This window comes from Hyalella azteca, unplaced genomic scaffold, assembly GCF_000764305.2.
Source record: "Hyalella azteca isolate HAZT.00-mixed unplaced genomic scaffold, Hazt_2.0.2 contig7221, whole genome shotgun sequence".
NCBI lineage: Eukaryota > Metazoa > Arthropoda > Malacostraca > Amphipoda > Hyalellidae > Hyalella > Hyalella azteca.
Genome location: NW_025937349.1, coordinates 36676 through 57767, shown reverse-complemented (window position 1 = coordinate 57767; position 21092 = coordinate 36676). Strand labels below are relative to the sequence as shown.

Below are 21092 nucleotides of genomic sequence, written 5' to 3'. Positions count from 1 at the left end.
AAACGTTTAAATTAACTAATTGGCTAACTACATTCTAATACTAGTGTACTAATTAACCAACTACGAAAACAGCTAGAGTCTAGTTGGTGATTAATCGCATGCTCTAGTGGTTTATACTTTAAAACTTTAATATCAAATAATGGTTTCAATACTTATGCGTGATGAGGTCATTATGCGCCTGTGCGCCGCAGCTGCAGTGCGCGGACACAGCGGCGTGCGCAGCACAGCGTGCGTGATGAGGTCATTATGACCCGCAGATTCACGCAGCAAATATCAGACATTTTGAAGATTATTTTGATTTAAAAATAAATTTTCACTACTTACATTAACTTTAACCATTTTTGGTTACATTTTAAATTAAATGTTTTACCGTGTCTTTTCATATTATAAGTTTAAATTTACAATGGCAAGCATGGAATTTGAAGGAACTATCAACTGTATATCGATATATATTTAAATGTAACTTCAAATAATAACAGCAATACCGTCACGCACAGCAATAACGTCGCGTACAGCAATAATCACAAAATTAAGATCACCGCAACGATCACACTGCACGGGCAGCAATCAATAAATAACAGTGCCGCAAGGCAAGCATTACAATAACAGCACAGCATGTATAAACACTACCACAAAAACATCATCACATCAACAGCAGTGCAGGTAAATACACTACCACAAATGCAGCAGCACAATAACAGCACTGCAATGAAAGGATCACAATAAAAGCACTGCAGGATATAAGCGCAGAAATAAGAGCAGCTGGTTAGCAGGGCAGAAGCGCGGGAGAGGCCACGACAAGTGAGGACATTTGCGTGAGGCGCAGTGGCCGCGATGAGGCTCTCTTTCTCGGCCTGGTTTTAGGCAAATCAACTTGCGTCCTCAGGGACGTGGCAGCTTGCCTCATCTTCTGGTATTCTCTGCACCTCTGCAGGTAAAACAGCGGCACCAGACTCGACCTCTCAGCCAACACTCACATGAATGAATGGCTCATATTGTCTAAATAGTGGCACACTTTCTGCATTGGCATGTCCTTTTTGACGGGCGCAACTAGGTCCGGATGACTCATACAAGAGTAGAGAAGTGCATCGCATTTCGTAGAGCCAAATAATCGAGTGCTTAGTCATTTTTATCCGTTCTTATCCATTCTCGTGTTTATTTATTTTTCACTTACTCTAAAACTTGAGTGTAACGTGCCCTCATAGTTATTTGGACCAGACGCCACGATAACTGCTTCTTATAATAATAATAATTGATATAATTACTAATTGGACAACGCCTCTCAATTCCTCTGAATGTTAAGCTTTTTGGCTTCATTGCCTTGCCGCTGAAGCTTGCACCGGAATCTCGGCGGCGCGCTCTCTACCATAAAAAAGTACAAAAAAGACGATGTACAAAATAGACGATGCTTTGCAATCCTAAAATTACATGGAATTACGTGAATGCTCCATGGAAACTCATTATTGCGGATGTGTGTCGCCGTTTCTGAATTTCAAATGGATAATACTGAGTCTTTAAATTATCGTTCCATGTTCCGAAAATTCAACGTTCAACGGTTAGTCTGAATTGGAAGCACGGCTACTGAGTTGCATGCCTGATACATGAAAATAAGTACGACGAGCTTCTTCATCAACGTAATCGTTTTTTAAGGAAGGTTAAAGATTTTTCAAATAGATTAATAATTTTTGCATGAAAATCAACGCAGACGCTCTGCAGTGGCCGTCGAAAGTCAGTCAGCAAAAGCCTTTTTTGGTTCATTAAAGACTCACGATTTCCCCCTCAGCAGGCCAGTCTCCCTGCTTCTTCAATCCTTCGTGGCCAAGACAATTGTCGGTTCCCAATACCTCTTCTCGACGTCTCGTAGGAATAGCATTGCGAGACTACCTAAGTTGAGGCACCCCAGGACTGACGTCAAGGGCGATCACTTAATTAGATTTGGTTCTCAGGAATCTGCAGACCCGGATGTCCATTATGAGACCTGAAAGAAATGGAGACCAAGAAATCAAGTTAGCGATTACACTCTTATGTCAAATTTATTCTATTCTGAGTTCATATGCAAGGCTTAGTTGTTCATGAGTGCCAGGGCGAAAAATTGGAATTCGACAAAAAATGAGAAAATTTTCCCAACATGGATTTAGTGCGAAAAAAATCCGGCATAATTTTATTGATGCATGAACTAACCTCATATTATACTTCTTTTATGAACAAAAAATAAAACTTTTGTGAACTTGAGTCAGAAGCAGGTAGAACGTTGAAGATTTATTTTCTGTGAGATTTTATTAAATAACTAAACGCATTTGAGTGTCGTGTGAACCGTTTAGTTCGATAATACCAGTTAGACATGTAAAGCATCGTTGTTTAGCCGCGCCACGTCCAGGTGTAATTTGACTGAGCTTGATCTCTTAAATACAGAGTTACCTAGAACTATCGGAGAGCTTGATCTAGACACAGAGTTACCTAGAAGTCTCGAAGAGCTTGATAATCTAGACACAGTTACCTAGATGTCTTGTAGAGCTTGATCTTCAAGAACAGAGTTACCTGGAAGTCACGTGGAGCTTAATCTTCTAGACACATAGTTACCTATAGGAGTCTCATAGAGCTTAATCTTCTAGAGTCTAGACATTTAGTTACCTAGGAGTCTTGTAGAGCTTAATCTTCTAGACACATAGTTACCTAGGAGTCTCGTAGAGCTTAATCTTCTAGACACTTAGTTACCTAGGAGTCTCGTAGAGCTGATTTAGATACATAGTTACTTAGAAGCCTTACAGAGATTGGTCTTCTATACACGGAGTTGCCTAAACGTCACGTGGAGCTTGGTCTTCTAGACCCAAAGTTACCTAGACGTCACATGAAGCTTGGTCTCCTAGATACAAAGCTACCTAGAAGTATTGTGGTGTTATATCGCCTAGACACAGGATTTCCTAGAAAGCTTAGAATACTCTATTTCCTATGTACAGAATTACCCAGGTGTCTAGTTGAACTTGACCTCCTAAACACAAGACGCTGCTGCGTGCTTTATATACTCGATGCAGATTTTAGGCTGCCCGAAGTTCCGGGGAATAAGTTGCCGCGTATGTTTTGGGCTCAAGTTTATGCAGTTTCTAAATTCAGGTCAACTTTGGGCTAGGAGCGATGACTTGCAGCTTTGAAACTGCTGCGACTTCCATCTTCTGCGAACACAGCAACAGGAAATAAACTACTGTGATGCTCGGCCATTCAGAATATTTATAGTCGTCGAATATTTGTTGCTATTCGTAATTCAGAGTACGGCCATGACATTGAGCTGGTTGAATTTATCCGTGATGCCAAAAATTTAGAAGACATTTTCATTTAAATAATCAGTTCTTTGTTTTCTCTTATCGTCAAGTGTTTTACTTGCTTGGTTTAGTTATTGAATAATATTTAAACTGATAAGTTTAGAATATAACGCGCGATCAAGAAATCTATTCTATTTTCCCTGAGGAGATATCGTATAGGCAGCGTCAGCAGCAATGCGTTAAATTTTTTCAACAAACAATTAATCGAAAAAAATAAGAACATTAACAACTATAGTCATAATGTTTGCCTGGTGAGAATTTTCATAGGTTTTCCGATTGTATTTTCCACACATACCCTCCGTTGTTTGTTTAAAAAGTCCAAGATAAGCGCCATATTTAGCATATATCCAGTTAAGGCTCCAAGGCACAAATCCTCTCGGGTGACACGACAATTTCCAGGGAGTGGTGGGAAGCTCACCAGCAGTTGTGACAGCCGTCGAGGTTAGGCGCACCAAAACAATTAGAGATCCCCGACTGAGTGGGAAGAGTCGGTGCTGCTTTGGTGCACAGGATGTAAAAGATTCAAGTTGGAATGAGGGGATACTAAGCAAATGAGTGGTTTGTGGTATCCAGCCCTTATGTTGCCATGAAACCCATTGCACACATCACATTTTTGAGGCATTTGTGTTAATCATTTATTTGTGACAATTCTCGTTCGACATTGCATTGCTCATGATATAACGCTGGTGTATAATTCCATTTAAATTGTATAGATTGAGTTCATGTATTCTCACTCTTACTCCTAGCGTTTGAATACCAAAAGCATGTTCACACAAAATTAATATAACAACTGTCCACAGTGCAGCACCGACTAGTGAGTGGTGACCATGAGTCCATGACCATGAATGACGTCGCGATGCCACTCATGCACGAGTTAACACCTACCTACCTAGTTCACTTCAAGCCCGACTCGTATCAAGTATTAGCACGCTTAGGGAGGGGAAGCATTTAGTGATTTACACTTGACAAGAAATTGAGAGCTACGATTTCACATTCACTGAAGTGCACTATGTATTGTTATATCAATATATGTATACTGCCATAATGGCAACGGCCGCCAACGGCTTTACAGTATATCTGGTTTATATTAGATATTACCATATGTAGTATTATAAAGGAATTCGATGGCTGATAAAATTTCAAGTTTAACGAGAATATTTAATGTTATTGACAAGAGATGAACTAATTTGATGGCTTGAGAATTTAAGTTCGATCGTTTCATCTCCATAGTGTCTTCATATCTATCTGTATATAAACAATTACAATGCTAATTGACCATCAAAATCAATAATTAGGGTTTATTTTAGTTAAGGAGTACAAATTTCTTACTGCTCAATAATATCAACTCTCACAGAGAATTCCTCGCCTGTAATCAACTAATCGCAAAACCTAATAAATCTTGTGGCTTCTAACCATAAGACGTTTACATTACGAGAAACGCGTGCCCACTGAGTCTGCCGTAAAGTAAAGTGATCATTACAATAATTCGTTGGTATTTTTAATATAATTGAAAGCGTTGAAGGACGTACTAGAAACCTATGGATTGCAATACACAAATTAGTGTAATGATTAGGGCCCGGTGGCTGCCGTCGAGGAGGCGAGTGTGCAGCATCCCATTACGCTCGTAGTTTTTTTTCGTTATAATTGTGATTAATTTTTATGATTTCGATATAATTGGATGATGCAGGCCTTTAGCTCACTAGATTTCGACAAATGTAAACAAAGAAAGAGGAGGAAAAACAGTGCCATCATTAGGGGGAGAATTTTTCTTTTGTTTCATAAATAAAAAGACATAAATCAAATGAATACCAAATATTTCAAGAATTCGCGTCACTTTTCAATCCTAAGTATCCTCAAATTTGAAAACTAGATTGAATAGCAGATTTTTTAAGAATGCACATTATTCTTCGAATTTCAAAATTGTATAGATGAGCGCGATTGATCCAAGACCCGCGCCACATTAGCCGGATATTTGAAACAAGAACCAACACCAGGGACGGCTATCAACTAAAAAAAACTGTGGTGCAACTCATCCATGCGACAGCATTTCTTCCCGCTTCGAATCACCGACAGGTGGAACAGCCTCCCCGATTACATCGTTGGCGCTCCGAGTATGAACGCGTTCAGGAACAGACTAGATAAAGGTTTGGAGAAATATATCTTCATACGTGAAACGCATAGCACCATATCGAACCCGGTGGAAGTTTAGTAGCTATTTCAAACTATTGTCAGTTTGGAAAATATCAGGTCAAAGGATATGTTTTTAGATCTTCTGTTAACAACTGGCCTGTTCTTCAGCGTCGCCATAACTGTGATATGATATGATACTAGAGTGCAAGCTGCACTATGCATGCATATTGCATAAACGGGTAAGACCAAATTTCACTTTCAGGGGAAGTAAATACATCTTCATTTTTATTATAAACTGTTATTTCCTGCGTCTGCGTATAACCACAACTTTGAACTTAATAGTAAAAGAAATTTATAATACAATGACAATGCCAATTCCCCAACACTAATCGCCTCGGGTAAACACGCAGTATCTGTATATACCCTTTTGTAATCTTGAATTTATACTGGTTGGAGTTTCTTCCTACCAACATTTATAACCGATTTTTTTCATAAGGTAAGTTTAATCACATTATTATTTCTAAAACTTTCATTTTCCCTCGTTTTTCCGATAGCACAAATTCCAAATGAGTACCCTACATATAATATGGAAAAGTTTCCCGATGGCTCAAATTAAAAATGAATACCGTACTTATAATATGAAAAAGAATGCGAGCTAAAAGTGAAAAAGCAATATTTCGAAGACACGTGCATACAACGCTATTATTTATTAGTTAGCGAACAGTCTACACAAATAGGTTCGAAGTGTTGCTTACAAACAGCTTTGTGGCACATCTTGCACGCAGTCGTAACTCGGCTCATCGCTGCTTGCTTCTTCTTTCTTTCCTCAGCTACCATGATGCGACATTTCTCCTCGACGCATTTGAAACATCGCTTCCTTGTAACCGGTGTAGTCACGTTCGTAGCGGGAGAGTCGGAGAAGGTTGCGTCGGTAGCAGCGATGGAGTTTCCAGGCTCTACTCCTCTGCTGAGCGATGCTGCTGTTAATGCTTCTGTCTCTGACAGTTCTGAAGTATGGCTTTCGCTGTGAACACTCAAGTATGCTGCAATTTTTTGTGTTATTGAGGTGAGGTAATTTTTGTTTTGTTTGCTGATATGATCATGGACGAGATCAGTTGCCAATTGGAATAAAAATTTGAATGAGTTGGTGCTATTAGGGCTTTTGTGTTCATTCCGTTCCCACAAAACCTGGGCATTAGCTCGAGCTGTGTCGAGCATGTATGAAAGCACTGATAAGGTCCATCGTTTGGGTTTAGTGTTTGTTGAGTAGGATCTAATTCTTGTACCTACAATTTCTACATCTTTTTTCCTATCCTGATCATCGGCTGTAGCTGATTCCAGGCGGCAAGGCGTAGATGGAAGCTGCTCACCTTGATCGTTCCATGCTTTTACGCTAGCAACCTGCGAGTGGAATGAGGGTTTCTTGTTGGTTTTCAAAGTGATCAAGTTGTAGGAAAACCCTTCCCTCTTCTGAAGAAATGTCGTTTTATTATTTTTGTGGTTGGGCAACGTGGTTTTAAGAACATTGATTTTCTTATTTAGAAGCCATTCACAAAGTTCCACATTAGGGTTCAGCCCGTAAATAATAATATTTACACTTTCTAAATTAGAATATTTTCCCAAGTCATCAATTAATCTTTTTGCAATCGCCACAGAACCCTGGGTGTGATAGGGCGCCGGAGTTTTTTCAGGTTTACCACAAGGCACAAAAGTTTGATAAGTATATGGAAATTTCGCCGAGTTTATAGACTGAAAATGGAGGCAAGGTTGAGCAGGCTTGCTTGGAGTTTCTTGCCCGAGAACCGTACGGCATGGGTAGACGGTTTCATTTAAAGAAAGATAATCGCAGAGATCAAGCGCAGATCCGCAATTCCTGTTGAACATTTCGAAGACATCTCTCATCGCAGCAAATTTGTCAAAGGGCAGTCGATCGGCCCTGGTGTTAATGTCGTCAAAGCAGATATTATCTAGAAGAAATCCAAATCGGTTAGCAGACATGGTAGTAACAAATATTGGCGGGCCAACAACTTCGCTGAATAATAATTGGGCGTTTAGATGAGTTATACCAAGTGCTCCCCTCATGTAGCAGAGCCCAATGAAGGCTTTGATTTCTTCTGAGTCAGTATATCTTATGTAATAAAGTTCCTTCTTGTTTACAGTTTCAATTATCTTAGGTTTGATCTTTATATTTGTTGCATCGACAATAGCGGTAACCATATCATCGCTAATGAATGCATTCCAAGCCGATACGTGACTTGAAGTTGATGGAGCTTCTAGCTTCATATTTGATTCAACAGTTTTGTGAGGCAATGAGATGGGTTTCTCTGGTTGGTGTTTGGTTCTTTCGTTGATTCGTCTGCAGCATTTCTTTTTAACAGGTAATGGACCAACATTAGAAGTATTGGAATTAAATGCAGCTTTTCGTTTCCGTGTAGATATTCTGGATGATTTTGGGGGAGAAGCTTTTACTGAATGCCTTTTGCCTTCGGTAGATGGTGCATCAATGAGCAAATTTTGATGCATTATTGATGCAGCTTTTCTTTTCCGTGTAGATATTCTGGATGATTTTGGGGGAGAAGCTTTTACTGAATGCCAGCTATCTTTGGTAGAGAGTCCATCAATGAGCGAATTTTCATGCATTATTGATTCTAGTCCAGTTCCAACACACTCAGATCTATTTTTTATTAATTTGTCAGCATCAAGAGTTAGCTTTGTTAATGAGGAATCATTGTATTGCTCTGAGCATTGATGGGCGTCCTGAGTTGGAAGTTGAGGTTCCGTCTTGCAAGGCACACTAGGTAATGGAAAGGGTGCTGTCTGGCCACTGCTATCATGACTGGTAGATTCACTTAATGGAAGCTATGGGAATGAAAAAAACAACAGAATGAGGAGTCTGGATAAATTTTTCATCAAGAAAATTTTATATGTGGTCAAGTACGTATTGGTCAACATATGCTTGACTAGGTAAATACACGTTCATTGACGTTGTTACAGATATGATCTTTACATAGTAATTTTATTCAACTTCTAAGCCTGAGCAACATTTCAGGACAATGAAGTGACATGCATATAGGCATACGTATATGGGCAAAAAATCAAACCAAATTATCACAATGGAAAAGGAAAGTCTGTTGCCTGAACATTTTGAAACCAAATGCCTACAATTTCAGTGTTGAGTGAAAATTCATTCTCAAAGGAGGAATTGACAAATTTTTTTTAATTGAGGTTCCTCAAGATAGAACATGAATTTATTAATATTATATAATATTTGTGTATCGCATTGTATTAATATTATATAACATTTGTGTACCTCATAACCATACAAGAAGGGTTCTTCCTTCACAGATATGACTTCCATCTCATCGCTAGGCTCCTCCTTGACGTAAACAGCCGGAATTTCAAAGACTGGAGATGAAGCATCAGTCACCAATGCTGAAAAATAAAAACATAAGTAAGGAAAGGAACAACTCAGGTTATTTGAAATTACGAGTTAAATCCTGTAAGTTATTTTCAGAAAATACAATTCTGAAAGGAATGAAATGACTCCTGAAAAAATGTTTATAGCCATTGTTCAGTTGTAGTGAATGAAAGTATGAAATATTGGTTTACTGATACCAAAGAGGAGGAATTCTAGTTACATATCTCTCTCATTCTTCCACATAGCTCGTTAGAGTAAGATAAAGAGTTCTTCCAATACAGGGCTTTTGGCACAAATATTCTGCTCAAGGATGATTTCACATCCATCAGCCACAGTGCATGAGAATTTCTATATTATGAGAATAATGATAGTAAATTTGTTAATATGGAGGTAATAAACTACCGTATACATTCATTCTAGTTTCCCATGAATGTAAATTCTAATCATTTGAACATTATCCTGACAAAAGCCCAACAGCAGGTAGTGGGTGCAGATTATAGACACACCTCACCTCTGTACTTCTTACCTGAACTTGCAGATACTCCAGTGCAGTGGCCTGACTTATCACACAAGAGTGTGCAGACTCTCAGGTCAGAGAGTTTGCACATTTTAACACTGTCCTCTTGGGGGTAGCTAGCCATCACAACATTAGGAGCCTGTTGATGCCTGAAACTGAGGATAGTCTAACATTATTGACAAGATGAAATGACAATAGGAGATACACAACATTGTCCCAGTGTCCACCTAGATGAAACTTAAAAATATAAATTTGTGAAAGTGATGCTGTTGCTGGAAAGCATTATTGCCGTTTTTACAAACATACTACGTGGTATATATTTCTCCCAGTTATAGTTAAGGGTTGGTGGGTCTGTTTGCAGGAGATGGATGATCAGGGCAATCAGCATGAAATTTCCAGCTCTACACAATTCAACACCCATGTCTACTCCCAATTCAACATAACATTCAGCTTTGTACAGATTGTGAGAAAATGGCCTAACCACACTCCAAACACAAATGCTGATGGCAGGAACAATGACAAGTAGACATGATCACAGCAGTAATAAAAGAAGAAGAGATAGAAAAAGATTACAAAGAAATTGCTTGTTTGTCATGAACCCCTATTGCAAAAATGAAGCCTAAGAAAAAACAAATTATACCAAGCAATTAAGGAGATAGGTTACCATAGCTCTGATTGTGATGATTGTATGAGAGTTTCTTTACTGAAGAGGATCTTTCTGAGGAGTCAGATGGAAATGATGACATAATGGATATTGCTGGGGTGTAAGTAACAGAAGCCTATAAGAATCGCTGGAACATTCAACAAAATTAATGAATTTGGACAATTGAAAAGAACAAATAAATGACAAATTCTTCATTGTTCAAATTGATAAACCAAAAAATTTATTTTGGTAATTTTGATGTGTCTGTGCAGAATGAAAATGGATTGGTGAAATTTGGGTCCTTTTGGTTCTTAGGACGTTGTAGGGAAGCTAAATTGATGTTTAGAAATGGCAAAAACATCAAAACCATGACATTGCACAACATTTTCTATGACCTAATGGCTGCAGAAGTTGACTCTGGGAAAATGTTGGTGATTTATGAAAAGGAAATAGCTAACATCCAATGCTACTGGAGGACATTTGGTGCAAATTTTGAGCAAGTAGCAGCAATTATTGCTGCAATCAAATTTGAGCAAATGGCAGCAATCAAATTTAAGCAAATATATACACCAGTAGGAGTCATGTGGTTTGTTACAAACTTCACAGTGCCAAGTGCAATTCTTCAAAAGATATGGGAAAGAATTAAAAAATTTCTTTTGGAGTCATGCATCACATTCATCAATTCATCAGCATTTTCCAATATTTATAATTTACAAGTACAGCGGTACTTTGGTACTTGACCATAATCCGTTCTGAGGTGGTGGTCAACGTCAACCATGGTTGAACTATATAAGGTTGACCCATGAGAAGTTCTGTCTTTCAGTTCAGCTTTCTTGTTACATCACTTATGTCGAGAAACATAAACAAACCCGTCATTCTCTTGACGGATTGGTCGACTGGTTTGAACGCATTTTGGTGATTGGTTAATGCCCATGATGTCACTGAGATAAGTGACGTCACAAGCGAACAACAAACTACATCCGCAAAATGGGCTTGTGATGGGTCAACCTTATACTAGTTCAACCATGGTGGTCAACAACCAATTTATTCAAAAACCGAAACCAATTTTCCCATAGCTAATAATGGGAAGTTTTATAATCCTTTCTTACCATTAAGAAAAATACCTAAAATATCACAAGAACGTGTATCTTAACAACAATGAAGGCATAAATGTGCACAAGTAGTACATGATAAAGATGAATAAAGCAGCATAAACCATTTCATATCATTTACCAACATTTTGGAGAGTGGTTGATGGCATACAGGAATTGTTGTGGAGAGGATTGGAGGGGGTTACTGCTTGGAAGGGGAATCCCCATTCATGATGATGGTAGGTGACGCACCTTCAGGTGTTTTTTCCCTTCGCTCTCTCTTTGGTGGAGGTGAATTCCTGTTCTATGTCTAAATTTGTCAAACCATCCCTTTCTTGCCTTGAAAGTAAATGAACTAGCACTTTCACCTCCAAAAGTTCTCAATAGATCTCCATAAATTTGAAAAGCCTTTTTTCAGATGAGAGCTTCACTAATGCTGTCTCCTGCCAACATTTTTTTCCTTGATGAAGATAAGTAACTTATCCAATTTTCCATTATCTGAGGCCTTTGCTTAATAATTGCTGTCACTCCCATTGCAACATCAGCTTTCCTCAACACTTTCTCATGCTTCAAGATAGTGGAAATGGTTGACTTTGCCAGTTTGTACTGCAATGCAAGGTCAGACACTCATACACTACTTTCATATTTTACTATAATTTCCTTCTTCAGTTAAGTAATGATCTGTACTGTTTTCCTCTCTGTCTTCCTCTTATCACTGTCAATCTTTGGACCCATTATTGAGGGCTAGAGCAACACAAAAAAGTTTAAACCTGAAAAGAAATGCTCAAACAAACTACATACATCTTACTCCCCTGGTGCCTGATGGTCTGAGTCAAACTGACACTTATGAACTGGCCAAGAAGGGCCAAGGATCACATTCGGGTCTACTCGGCTGGTGCGAGTACCAAAAATCTGTTTGAGGTCCAAAAATCTGTCAATGTATTTTCTACTCAATATTTTTGTTTCAGCAACGATTTGGGCAAGTCTAGAGGCAGACAGGCAGTCAAGTACCTATCAAGGTACCACTGTACAGGCAAACAATACCTACACTGTAGTTAGAGAATTCAACAAATCAGTTGACTATGCCAAGTATATTTGAATTTGATACTATTCAAACTGAATTTAAATATGCAATTAGAAAGAGAAGGTAACTCAACGTTTTTGTGACTTGTGAACAAGGAATTGATTACATCAAATCAGACAAATATGCACCCTAAAAAAAGATTCATTGCAGCTCCATTCCCCATTTTGTTTTTCTGTGGTAAATTCATCATATACAACTTCATCCAAGTTAAATTAACTTGACGCTGGATAGTTTATAGTTACCCTGCAGCCTGCCTTAAAGTTAACCCTTTAAGTTTAGCAACTACACTTTCTGGTTGCTTGAATATTTCACATTTGAATAAAACTTGTACATTTTTAATGTAGTGACTAGTGACCATATCAAACAAATTTTTAAGCTCAAGTCTTCTCGAGTTCTTATAGAAATTCTGATAGTTAACATATTCAAATAATTTATATGAAATCATCGTAAAAAACATAGGAATTACCGAATTAAAATGGATAATTTCCAAAAATCTTAGAATTGTTTGTCAACTCCTCACTCCTGTAGGTAATTCTAATTTTATACCTAGGTACTAGTCTAGTACTACTTGCAGTAAATTCTTGCACATGAGTTGCACTGATGTTAAAAAATTAAAATGCTGTAAATTTCTTTGCTTGCCAAGTTGCCAGTCCACAAAAGTGAAAAGGCTAAACCGCTAAAGGGTTTAGGTAGGTACTTCAAACTTCAAAGTTCAAATTTCAGTGACATTCAATTATCATCCTAGCTATTTTCTACTGTCCTACATTGTGTATTTGAGGAATCAAGTTAGGTACAATTTTAACTTACCAGTACCACTACCGCACTAATACTCAAATATGTAGTACCACTCACACTCAGTACTAGTACTATCATATCAATTGCAGATGAAATATTCTACCCGACCAAAGTACAACAGATGCCATGTAGATAAGATAAACAAGAGATGAAGTCTGAAAAGAGCGTTTACTTGTCAGATCCATTCTAAAACACAAAAATGCTCAGCAAAAAAGGGAAAAACAGTACCTCGGAGCCTCAGTCCTTGAACGCAGCGGCTGCACACAAAAATTAGAACTGGTTCTAGACTCTAGTGTATGAGCTATATAATAATAATTAGGTGCCATGATAGCACACTATTTATTTAGCATGATACTCACCACAAACTCTATTTACGAAAAAGGACAATACTTGCACATTTGCATGGTTATTCCGGATCCGGAGGATCGGAGGTAATGTAATGCTTCCTTCCAAGTTCCAACATAAACATAAACTACCTAGAATGAAAGGAACTTAATAATTGCTTTAACTACTTACAAAGTACTAGTAGCAGCACATATTACACAATCACACAGTGAAATAGTATACACTGTAATGCGTAGTTTCACTGTAGAACATAGTGAAACGTACAACTGAGTTCTTTGACATTCTCAAGATGAAAACACACGAAAGTTTCAAAAAAAAAATAATTTCTAAATTGACTGAATTAAATTTCTTTCAAACCTTTGAAAATAATGCTGGACAATCTAAAAGTTATATATAATTCGATACAAAGAACTCAGTTGTAGTTTAAATATTCATAAAAATTATAAAATGTACACATTCCTTGCTGAAGAATACTAATTAGATTATTGCCATATTGCCATCCTAATGATTGATACGACGTAAAATTGTTCAATCAAATTATCAATTTAGGAATAATAAAAATCCTTCTACTCTAGTACACCTTTCGTCCGATAACACAATGTTTGTTAAATTGTAAACTGTAAATTTAACTTCAATTGTGACATATATTGCGTTTTTAAGGACAGGAGTAAGTGATGTGTACATATTACAGTCCTACAATGGTGCATTGTTTGTCTACCGGTACAACATTACAATGCCAAGATGTTACGTAAACTGCCGAGGCGTTTGCTCCCTAACGTTATTAAACTTTGCCGCTTCAAAGTCAAAACGTAACGCTAAAACGTTGGGACATAACGCTATAACGTCAGGTGTTGGGCTTCTACGTCAGGACGTAACACAGCAGGTTACTCACACAAGTAGGTCAACTACCTACCTACCTCGTCGCAAAAAAACTGTGGGACTAGTAACTAGAACTGTGAGACTAGTAACTAGAACCGCGGGACTAGTAAATAGAACTGCGGGACTAGTAAGTAGAACTGCTGGACTAGTAACTAGAACTGCGGAACTAGTAACTAGAACTTGGTGCTGTGCAGCTCCATGTCTCCGGGGGGTTGGGGTTCTTGGGGCGAAGGCGCCTGGGTGGTGGAGGAGTGAATGTCGGAGGGTGGGGGGCTTGAGGGGGGCGGGTCTTCTGCTGAGGAAAGATAAATATATTGAGACTAAATTGCGGTTTAAGATTTATGATGTCCCAATTTAGAATTGTGCCAATTGAAATAAAAATTAATTATCAGCTCTACTAATAATAACATTCAATAACGAATACAATGTACTCGCACATTGTTACTATGCAATGTAGCGTGATTTATTGGTAGATGAAACGAAATACATTGTTCAGGATTCAAAAATACAAATTTGACGAATAACGGGTCTATCCAGAATGGTTAGATTTGCAATTTTAATTTGCTAAAGCAATATGCATTGAAATAATTTCCTCATCATTTAATATTCATATACGATTAAGTGTCGTCAAGCCTAGTACTATGTACATTTAGGGTTAGGATGTTCTGAAATAATTTTCTTTTAGAATTTAACTAATGTTAATTTCTAATTGATAATAACTTCCAATAAACTTATAATTGATTCTTTTATTTTTTACCGTGATCGAGCGGTGCTACTGAGTTATCGGGCGTGAGCTGAGACGAGCGTTGCTTCAGTAACCGGACGGGCGAGCCTGGAGATAAAAATGTAATATTTAACATGTATTGAAAAATAATTTCGCTTCATTGAAGTAAATTAAATGAGTCACTACCGTACAAGAAAAAATAAGAGCATCTTTCAAATGTAACTAATGTTCAGGAAAATTCACTAATATTTTTTAATTTTAATAAAGACAAATACAATGTATTAATCATAAAGCCAAATTGGAAATTAAAAATCGCGTTCCAGTTAGCTTAATCGCAAGTTTTTTTTTTTTTTTTGTCAAAGAAAAAAATTTGTAGTCAAAGAAAAGTCCGCAAAATTATCATGAAGAAAAAGAGTCTTAGAAAATCCTTCGGCCAGCAAACATTTCCTTCCATTATTCCTCCAAATAATTTGGATCGGGTCCATCATTTCATTCATTTGTCATGCTGATGCACCGTTTTGTTGTTGTAATTTTCCATCCTAAAAGTGGCAGCTAGAGAGGGGGGCGATAGGTCAGTTTTTCAGTGCCACGACCATCGCTGGCTCGCTGACTCACCATAATCATTTAGTTTGCAAACCTTGACAAACCATGCACTCATTTAACAACAAGAGTTGAATGAGTGGCTGAGTTGGCCATGAGCTCAGCGTCCAGAATAAAAAAAAACTTGTCCTCCGTGCTGATTTTAGGGAGGCAGAGGCAAACGATCAGGAATTGCGCCTAGGAACTAGTTGCATCTTCTGGTGAGGTCTCGATGATGATTTCAAGTCCACAGCTCTGTTATTCAAAGTTGTATTCCGCACACCGCACAGTCTTTCCATCATCCTCTCTCAGCCACCCACCTCATTCTATTACAACACACCTAACTCAATTACAACCCACTTAATTCTGATACAACCCACCCAACTCTACCACAACCCACCTCACTCTATTACAACCTACCCAACTCTATTACAACCCACCTAACTTAACTACACCCCACCTAACTTAACTACGTACAACCCCATCTCACCTCCTCACTCGACCTAGATAACTCACTGAACAGTGACACAAATTACTCACTCGTTAGGATAGCGTTGACGTTGTCATAAAAACTTTGACGTTTGGCGGTGTCGCCAGGGCTGGAAAGTTTGCCAATAGTAACGTCAGCCTTTCGGCTGCCATTAGTAACGTCAGCCTTTCGGCTGCCATTAGTCACGCCTGACTTTCGGCTGCCATTTTTGAGGCCAAGCTGACGTCGGCTGACGCTATTGCGGTCCTTTAAAGGGAACGGAGAAGCTGCGGTGTTTGCTGACGAGACGAAGCCATCGTTCTGCTGCGCCGTCAGTTGTCGGAACACCTGGAGGCTTGAGACGCTATAAAACCCTTCATTTACGTGAGAAATGCAATGATTTCAACAATAGAATTTTCGTCTCTATTAAACTTGCATCGTCTGGCAGCAAATAAAAAGTGTGTTCACGAAGCAATGAAAAATACACGAACAACGGAAACATTACTTCATTTTAATTCCTCTATTTAACGTGTGCTGAACGGTTCTATTGTAAGGGGTGCTATTGTTTGATTCCATTGCACGAGGTGCTATTGTCACTATTATTAGACAGATAGAGAAACTAAATTCAAAATAAGTTTCAAATAAAAATGTAGCCAATTCTCTAACAAGACACTACGGTTACGAGGTTAACTGAATACTACCACCTAAAATACTTCATTACAAGAGATTCACGGATCTGTTATTCCTTACAATATCCCGAACACCAGCAGTGCAAGTAGCGGCCTAAGTGCAAATAGCGGCCTAAGTAGCGACCAAAGTACAAGTAGCGGCCTATAAGTGCAAGAAGCGGCCTATAAGTGCAAGTAGCGGCCGAAGTACAAGTAAAGGCCTAAATACACGTAGCGGCTGATATCTTGTTTGTAATTGGTTGATTTAGCTTGTAGGCCGTCAATTATAGGCTGAATGAGTAACGAACTGGTAAATATTCTCGCTAGTACGGCGCCTAGGACCACCGCGCCTGACCTCCTCGAATGAGGCGTTGGTGAAGGAGTAGTCGACCACCAGGCGCCGCTCCCGCGCCTCCTCCAGCGCCCTCACCACCACCGAGAGCACCACGGGCCCACCGCCCCCCAACACCAGCGTGCTACCGCAGCCCCCCTACAGGAGAATATATAGTTATACTGTGGCATATATTTAATATAGTTATACTGCAGCATCTATACATGCAATATACAGGGAAGTACTCAAGTAGTGTGAGAAAAAATCACAAGCGTTACCGGTACTTAATGTTAGTGCACAGCACCACAGCACAGCACACAAGACAGTACTAGTGCACAGCACCACAGTACACAACCCCATAGCAACACAGGACAGTAGTACACAGCACCACAAGACAGCACTAGTGCACAGCACCACAGCACACAACCCCACAGCAACACAGGACAATAGTGCACAGCACCACAGCACAACACACAAGACAGCACTAGTGCACAGCACCACAGCACACAACCCCACAGCAACACAGGACAATAGTGCACAGCACAACACACAAGACAGCACTAGTGCACAGCACCACATCACACAACCCCACAGCAACACAGGACAATAGTGCACAGCACCACAGCACCTGCAAGTGCAGGCAGGGCACAGCATCGTGCAGCAGCTGCAGCACAGCAGCCCTGACGTCGGCGTCAGCGCTGCAGCAGCGCAGCGTCAGCGTCAGCAAGCGGCCGTGCCTACGGGGGGAGGGAGAAGGAGGGTGGGGGGTTGCTATCTTTGTTTTCTTTAGTACGAATTACTATCTTTCAACTATTAAGCTCGCTATACTATCTTTATCACATTGTCCTCGATATGCTACCTTTATACCATTGTACTCGATGCACTATCTCTATATCATTGTACTCCATGTACTATCTTTATCACATTGCACCCCATGTACAATCTTTAGCACACTGCACTACATATGATTCCCATCAAATTGCGATACAAAATATAAGCAAATTCATAATAAAATTAGTCAATTATAATAGATTTGTCCGCTCATTGCGATACAAAAATATGCAAATTTATACCTAATACAAATTAATCAATCATAATAGATTTGTCCTCAAATAAGTTGGCACCTGGAGGCGACGTCGCACGTGGTGCCCGTGGCGACGGGCCGCCCGTTGCGGAGGACGAGGACGCGGTCGCAGAGGACGTCGATGTCATCGAGGCTGTGGGAGGACACGACCACCGACCGCTGGCCGCCGACCACCGCCGCCCTCATGGCCGCCAGCAGCGCCAGGCGGGAGGTCGCATCCAGGCCGCTGGTGGACAAAAAATTAACGTACCAAATGTAGTAAAAATATAAAAAGTAAAAAATGTAGTAAAAATATANGGTGGCCGAGGGTAGGGTGGGCGAGGGTAGGGTGGCCGAGGGTAGGGTGGACGAGGGTAGGGTGGCCGAGGGTAGGGTAATGTAGCATAAATATAAAAAAGTACCAAATGTAAAAAAATAGGAGGGCAGGGTGGGTGAGGGTAGAAGGGTAGGGTGTTATGGTAGAACGCATCAGAACTCGCCTCAATAAAAGTAATAATAACAGCGGTTATAAGGCCGTAGGCCTGTCACCTGTACTCATAGCATCGCAGAACATTCTCAGCTTGTTGCGGGCTCGAACACGCAACTCACTGCTCCAATTCTACACTTCTTAACCGCCCGGCCTCCTCGCCGATTCTGACCAGAATCAACTCACTGCATCAATCCTGATACTCTGAACTTTTAACAGGGGGCCACCCACATTAGATTTGGATAGGTTCTGATTGGGTGAGAACTGCTAAAAAAAATTTATGTGAATGGTGACGTAATTAAAGTTTCAACTTAATACTTACGGTACTTTAATACTTCAACTAAAAAAGGCATATCAGTGCTACGTCCTCTCTATTCGGACAACATGAACCACTATTTGGACAACATGAACCACTATTTGGACAACACGAACCACTATTTGGACAACATGAACCACTATTTGGACGACATGAACCACTATTTGGACGACATGACCCACTATTTGGACAACATGAACCACTATTTGGACGACATGACCCACTATTTGGACAACATGAACCACTATTTGCACAACACGAACCACTATTTGGACAACATGAACCACTATTTGGACAACAAGAACCACTATTTGGACAACATGAACCACTATTTGGACAACATGAACCACTATTTGACACACTTTCTGCATTAGTGACACACTTTCTGCATTAGTGACACTTTCTGCATTAGCGACACACTTTCTGCATTAGTGACACACTTTCTGCATTAGTGACACACTTTCTGCATTAGTGACACACTTTCTGCATTAGTGACACACTTTCTGCATTGATACATCATTTTTGCAGGAAAAAATTGCGTCAGGTTGACCTACTTATGGGCAAGACGTGCATCGCTAACTGGATAGTCTCTCAATTTCTCTGAATTAAATCAATAAAAGAAAGCATATTTTTGTTAACCAGATAATAGGTATGTATCAATAAATTAAATATTATTTCTTGAAGTTAGGTCTCAGGGACCCAGGCGCTTACCTGACGATGGGGGACTGCCGTCCCCGACGAGTAGCTTGAAAAGAGTGGACTTGCCAGCGCCGTTGGCACCCACCACACCCACTACCTGCACACACAGTCCACGCAAATACAGTCTACACAGGACGGCAGGGAGAAGATGAAACTCTCCCTGCGACGCAACCAGGGGATAAATTAAAATATTTTATTCTCCTAAAATATGTCTGCCATTCTGACACAAATACCGGCTGTAGAGCTATAAAGAATAATTGTAAAATCAATCACCGCACGCACGAGTACGAAACGGCAACACAGGATCGAAAGAGAGCGAGGTCAAGCTTGCACTCGGGGAGACGGGACTCGCACACATGAAACGAGAAGCTCCCGGCAATAAGCACGACCATGCCGGGGCACTCGAACATTTAAAGTTTGAGAATAGTGCGAGGTGTTTTGCATCCCCTGACGTTTATCAAAAAAATGACGTTTATCCTCCAATGCAATTTGGTTATAATAAATCGGTTAGTAAAGCAGTGAGTTTTGCCGCTAAATTCCCAGAGAGGTGAATTGAAACGTAATTTGTGTCAGCATTTGCAAGAGACGATATAAGGATTAAGTAATATATGTATATCCTGGCCTTGACAGAGCACCAGCCCTGCAAAGACTAACCTCTGCAAAAGCCGAAACGCATCAAAAGCCTAACCACTCTACCAGCCTTACATCTAACCTAGCCTTACCGCTAAACCAGCCTTACCTCTAAACCAGCGCTACCTCTAAACCAGCCCTACCTCTAAACCAGCCTTACCTCAGCACCAGCCTTACCTCTAAACCAGCCTTTCATCTGCACCAGTCCTGCCTCTAAACCAGCCCTATCTCATACTCAGCGTTACCTCTGCACCAGCCTTACCTCTAAACCTGCCTTTCATCTGCACCAGTCCTGCCTCTAAACCAGCCCTATCTCATACTCAGCGTTACCTCTGCACCAGCCTTACCTCTAAACCTGCCTTGCCTCTAACCTAGCCTAACCTCTTAACCGGCCCTACCTCTGCACCAGCCTTACCTCGCCCTTAGTGACCGCCAGGTTAAGGTCCTCCAGAGCCAGCCGGTCAGCCATGCGGCTGGCGTGCTGCTGGCTGAGACCCACTACCCGTAAAGCCAAATCCTCGTCACCAGCTTCCGCTCTGTAAAACAAGAGTTGCTACTGGCTTGGGTGGGCCTTTTTATACATATTAAACGACCACATTACCTTAAATAAATCACTCTAAATACAAAATAATCAGAAAGTTCCTTTAGTGTAACCAGCTTGTAATACACCAGCTACTATACTATATACTATATACCAGCTTGTAACACACCTTTTCCTCTCGCGTTCAACTCCTGCATCTTCTGGATCGGTGTCGGTGTCTGATTGATCGGTTAAGTCTTCACTTGGCAACATCGGGCAACCGTTGCTAGCGTCTGGTTGAACCTTATTGGTTGAACGCCGGCAAATCACATGCGTCCATCGCCTGAAACTAAAATTGAGAATCACGAATGATGACGTTGTGCCAAA

At 40.0% G+C, this 21092-nt stretch overlaps 3 protein-coding genes across 6 annotated transcripts; all 3 read right to left on the bottom strand.

Moving 5' to 3' along the window:
- Positions 1 to 5409: 5409 nt before the first annotated feature.
- On the bottom strand, positions 5410 to 13417 carry LOC108676889. 4 transcript variants are annotated; one of them, XM_018165044.2, is made up of 4 exons: positions 13355 to 13417; positions 9392 to 9537; positions 8758 to 8879; positions 5410 to 8306 (listed from the first exon to the last, which is right to left on the bottom strand). In XM_018165044.2, the coding sequence occupies exons 2-4, from the start codon at positions 9504 to 9506 to the stop codon at positions 6150 to 6152; spliced, it is 2394 nt and encodes a 797-aa protein (XP_018020533.1). In that variant the 5' UTR covers positions 9507 to 9537; positions 13355 to 13417; the 3' UTR covers positions 5410 to 6149. The 4 variants fall into 4 exon arrangements, with proteins under 4 accessions (XP_018020533.1, XP_018020532.1, XP_047737122.1 ...); XM_018165043.2 differs by lacking the exon at positions 13355 to 13417 and adding an exon at positions 11259 to 12126; XM_047881166.1 differs by lacking the exon at positions 13355 to 13417 and adding an exon at positions 11263 to 11279.
- LOC108676880 (ATP-binding cassette sub-family A member 7) lies at positions 13145 to 18306 on the bottom strand. Its single transcript, XM_047881169.1, has 7 exons — positions 18115 to 18306; positions 17619 to 17727; positions 17015 to 17149; positions 16206 to 16339; positions 16063 to 16151; positions 14977 to 15051; positions 13145 to 14514 (listed from the first exon to the last, which is right to left on the bottom strand). The coding sequence occupies exons 1-7, from the start codon at positions 18258 to 18260 to the stop codon at positions 14393 to 14395; spliced, it is 810 nt and encodes a 269-aa protein (XP_047737125.1). The 5' UTR covers positions 18261 to 18306; the 3' UTR covers positions 13145 to 14392.
- A 1241-nt stretch (positions 18307 to 19547) lies between these two features.
- LOC125178118 (energy-dependent translational throttle protein EttA-like) lies at positions 19548 to 21050 on the bottom strand. Its single transcript, XM_047881163.1, has 3 exons — positions 20896 to 21050; positions 20601 to 20721; positions 19548 to 19652 (listed from the first exon to the last, which is right to left on the bottom strand). Exons 1-3 carry the CDS (start codon positions 20976 to 20978, stop codon positions 19548 to 19550), a joined length of 309 nt encoding a protein of 102 aa, XP_047737119.1. The 5' UTR covers positions 20979 to 21050.
- Positions 21051 to 21092: the final 42 nt, after the last annotated feature.

Excerpts from the sequence above, each read along its gene's own strand:
- LOC125178118 (XM_047881163.1), bottom strand. The coding sequence starts at position 20,978 with ATGTTGCCAAGTGAAGACTTAACCGATCAATCAGACACCGACACCGAT. Across the intron at positions 20,722-20,895 it reads GTTGAACGCGAGAGGAAAAG|AGCGGAAGCTGGTGACGAGG; the intron begins GTGTGTTACAAG and ends CTTGTTTTACAG. Across the intron at positions 19,653-20,600 it reads TGGCGGTCACTAAGGGCGAG|GTAGTGGGTGTGGTGGGTGC; the intron begins GTAAGGCTGGTG and ends CTGTGTGTGCAG.
- LOC108676880 (XM_047881169.1), bottom strand. The coding sequence starts at position 18,260 with ATGAGGGCGGCGGTGGTCGGCGGCCAGCGGTCGGTGGTCGTGTCCTCC. Across the intron at positions 17,728-18,114 it reads ACGTGCGACGTCGCCTCCAG|GCACGGCCGCTTGCTGACGC; the intron begins GTGCCAACTTAT and ends CTCCCCCCGTAG. Across the intron at positions 17,150-17,618 it reads TGCCCTGCCTGCACTTGCAG|GGGGGCTGCGGTAGCACGCT; the intron begins GTGCTGTGGTGC and ends ATTCTCCTGTAG.
- LOC108676889 (XM_018165043.2), bottom strand. The coding sequence starts at position 11,344 with ATGGGGATTCCCCTTCCAAGCAGTAACCCCCTCCAATCCTCTCCACAA. Across the intron at positions 8,880-9,391 it reads TGGAGTATCTGCAAGTTCAG|CATTGGTGACTGATGCTTCA; the intron begins GTAAGAAGTACA and ends TTTATTTTTCAG. Across the intron at positions 8,307-8,757 it reads CCTTCTTGTATGGTTATGAG|CTTCCATTAAGTGAATCTAC; the intron begins GTACACAAATGT and ends TCATTCCCATAG.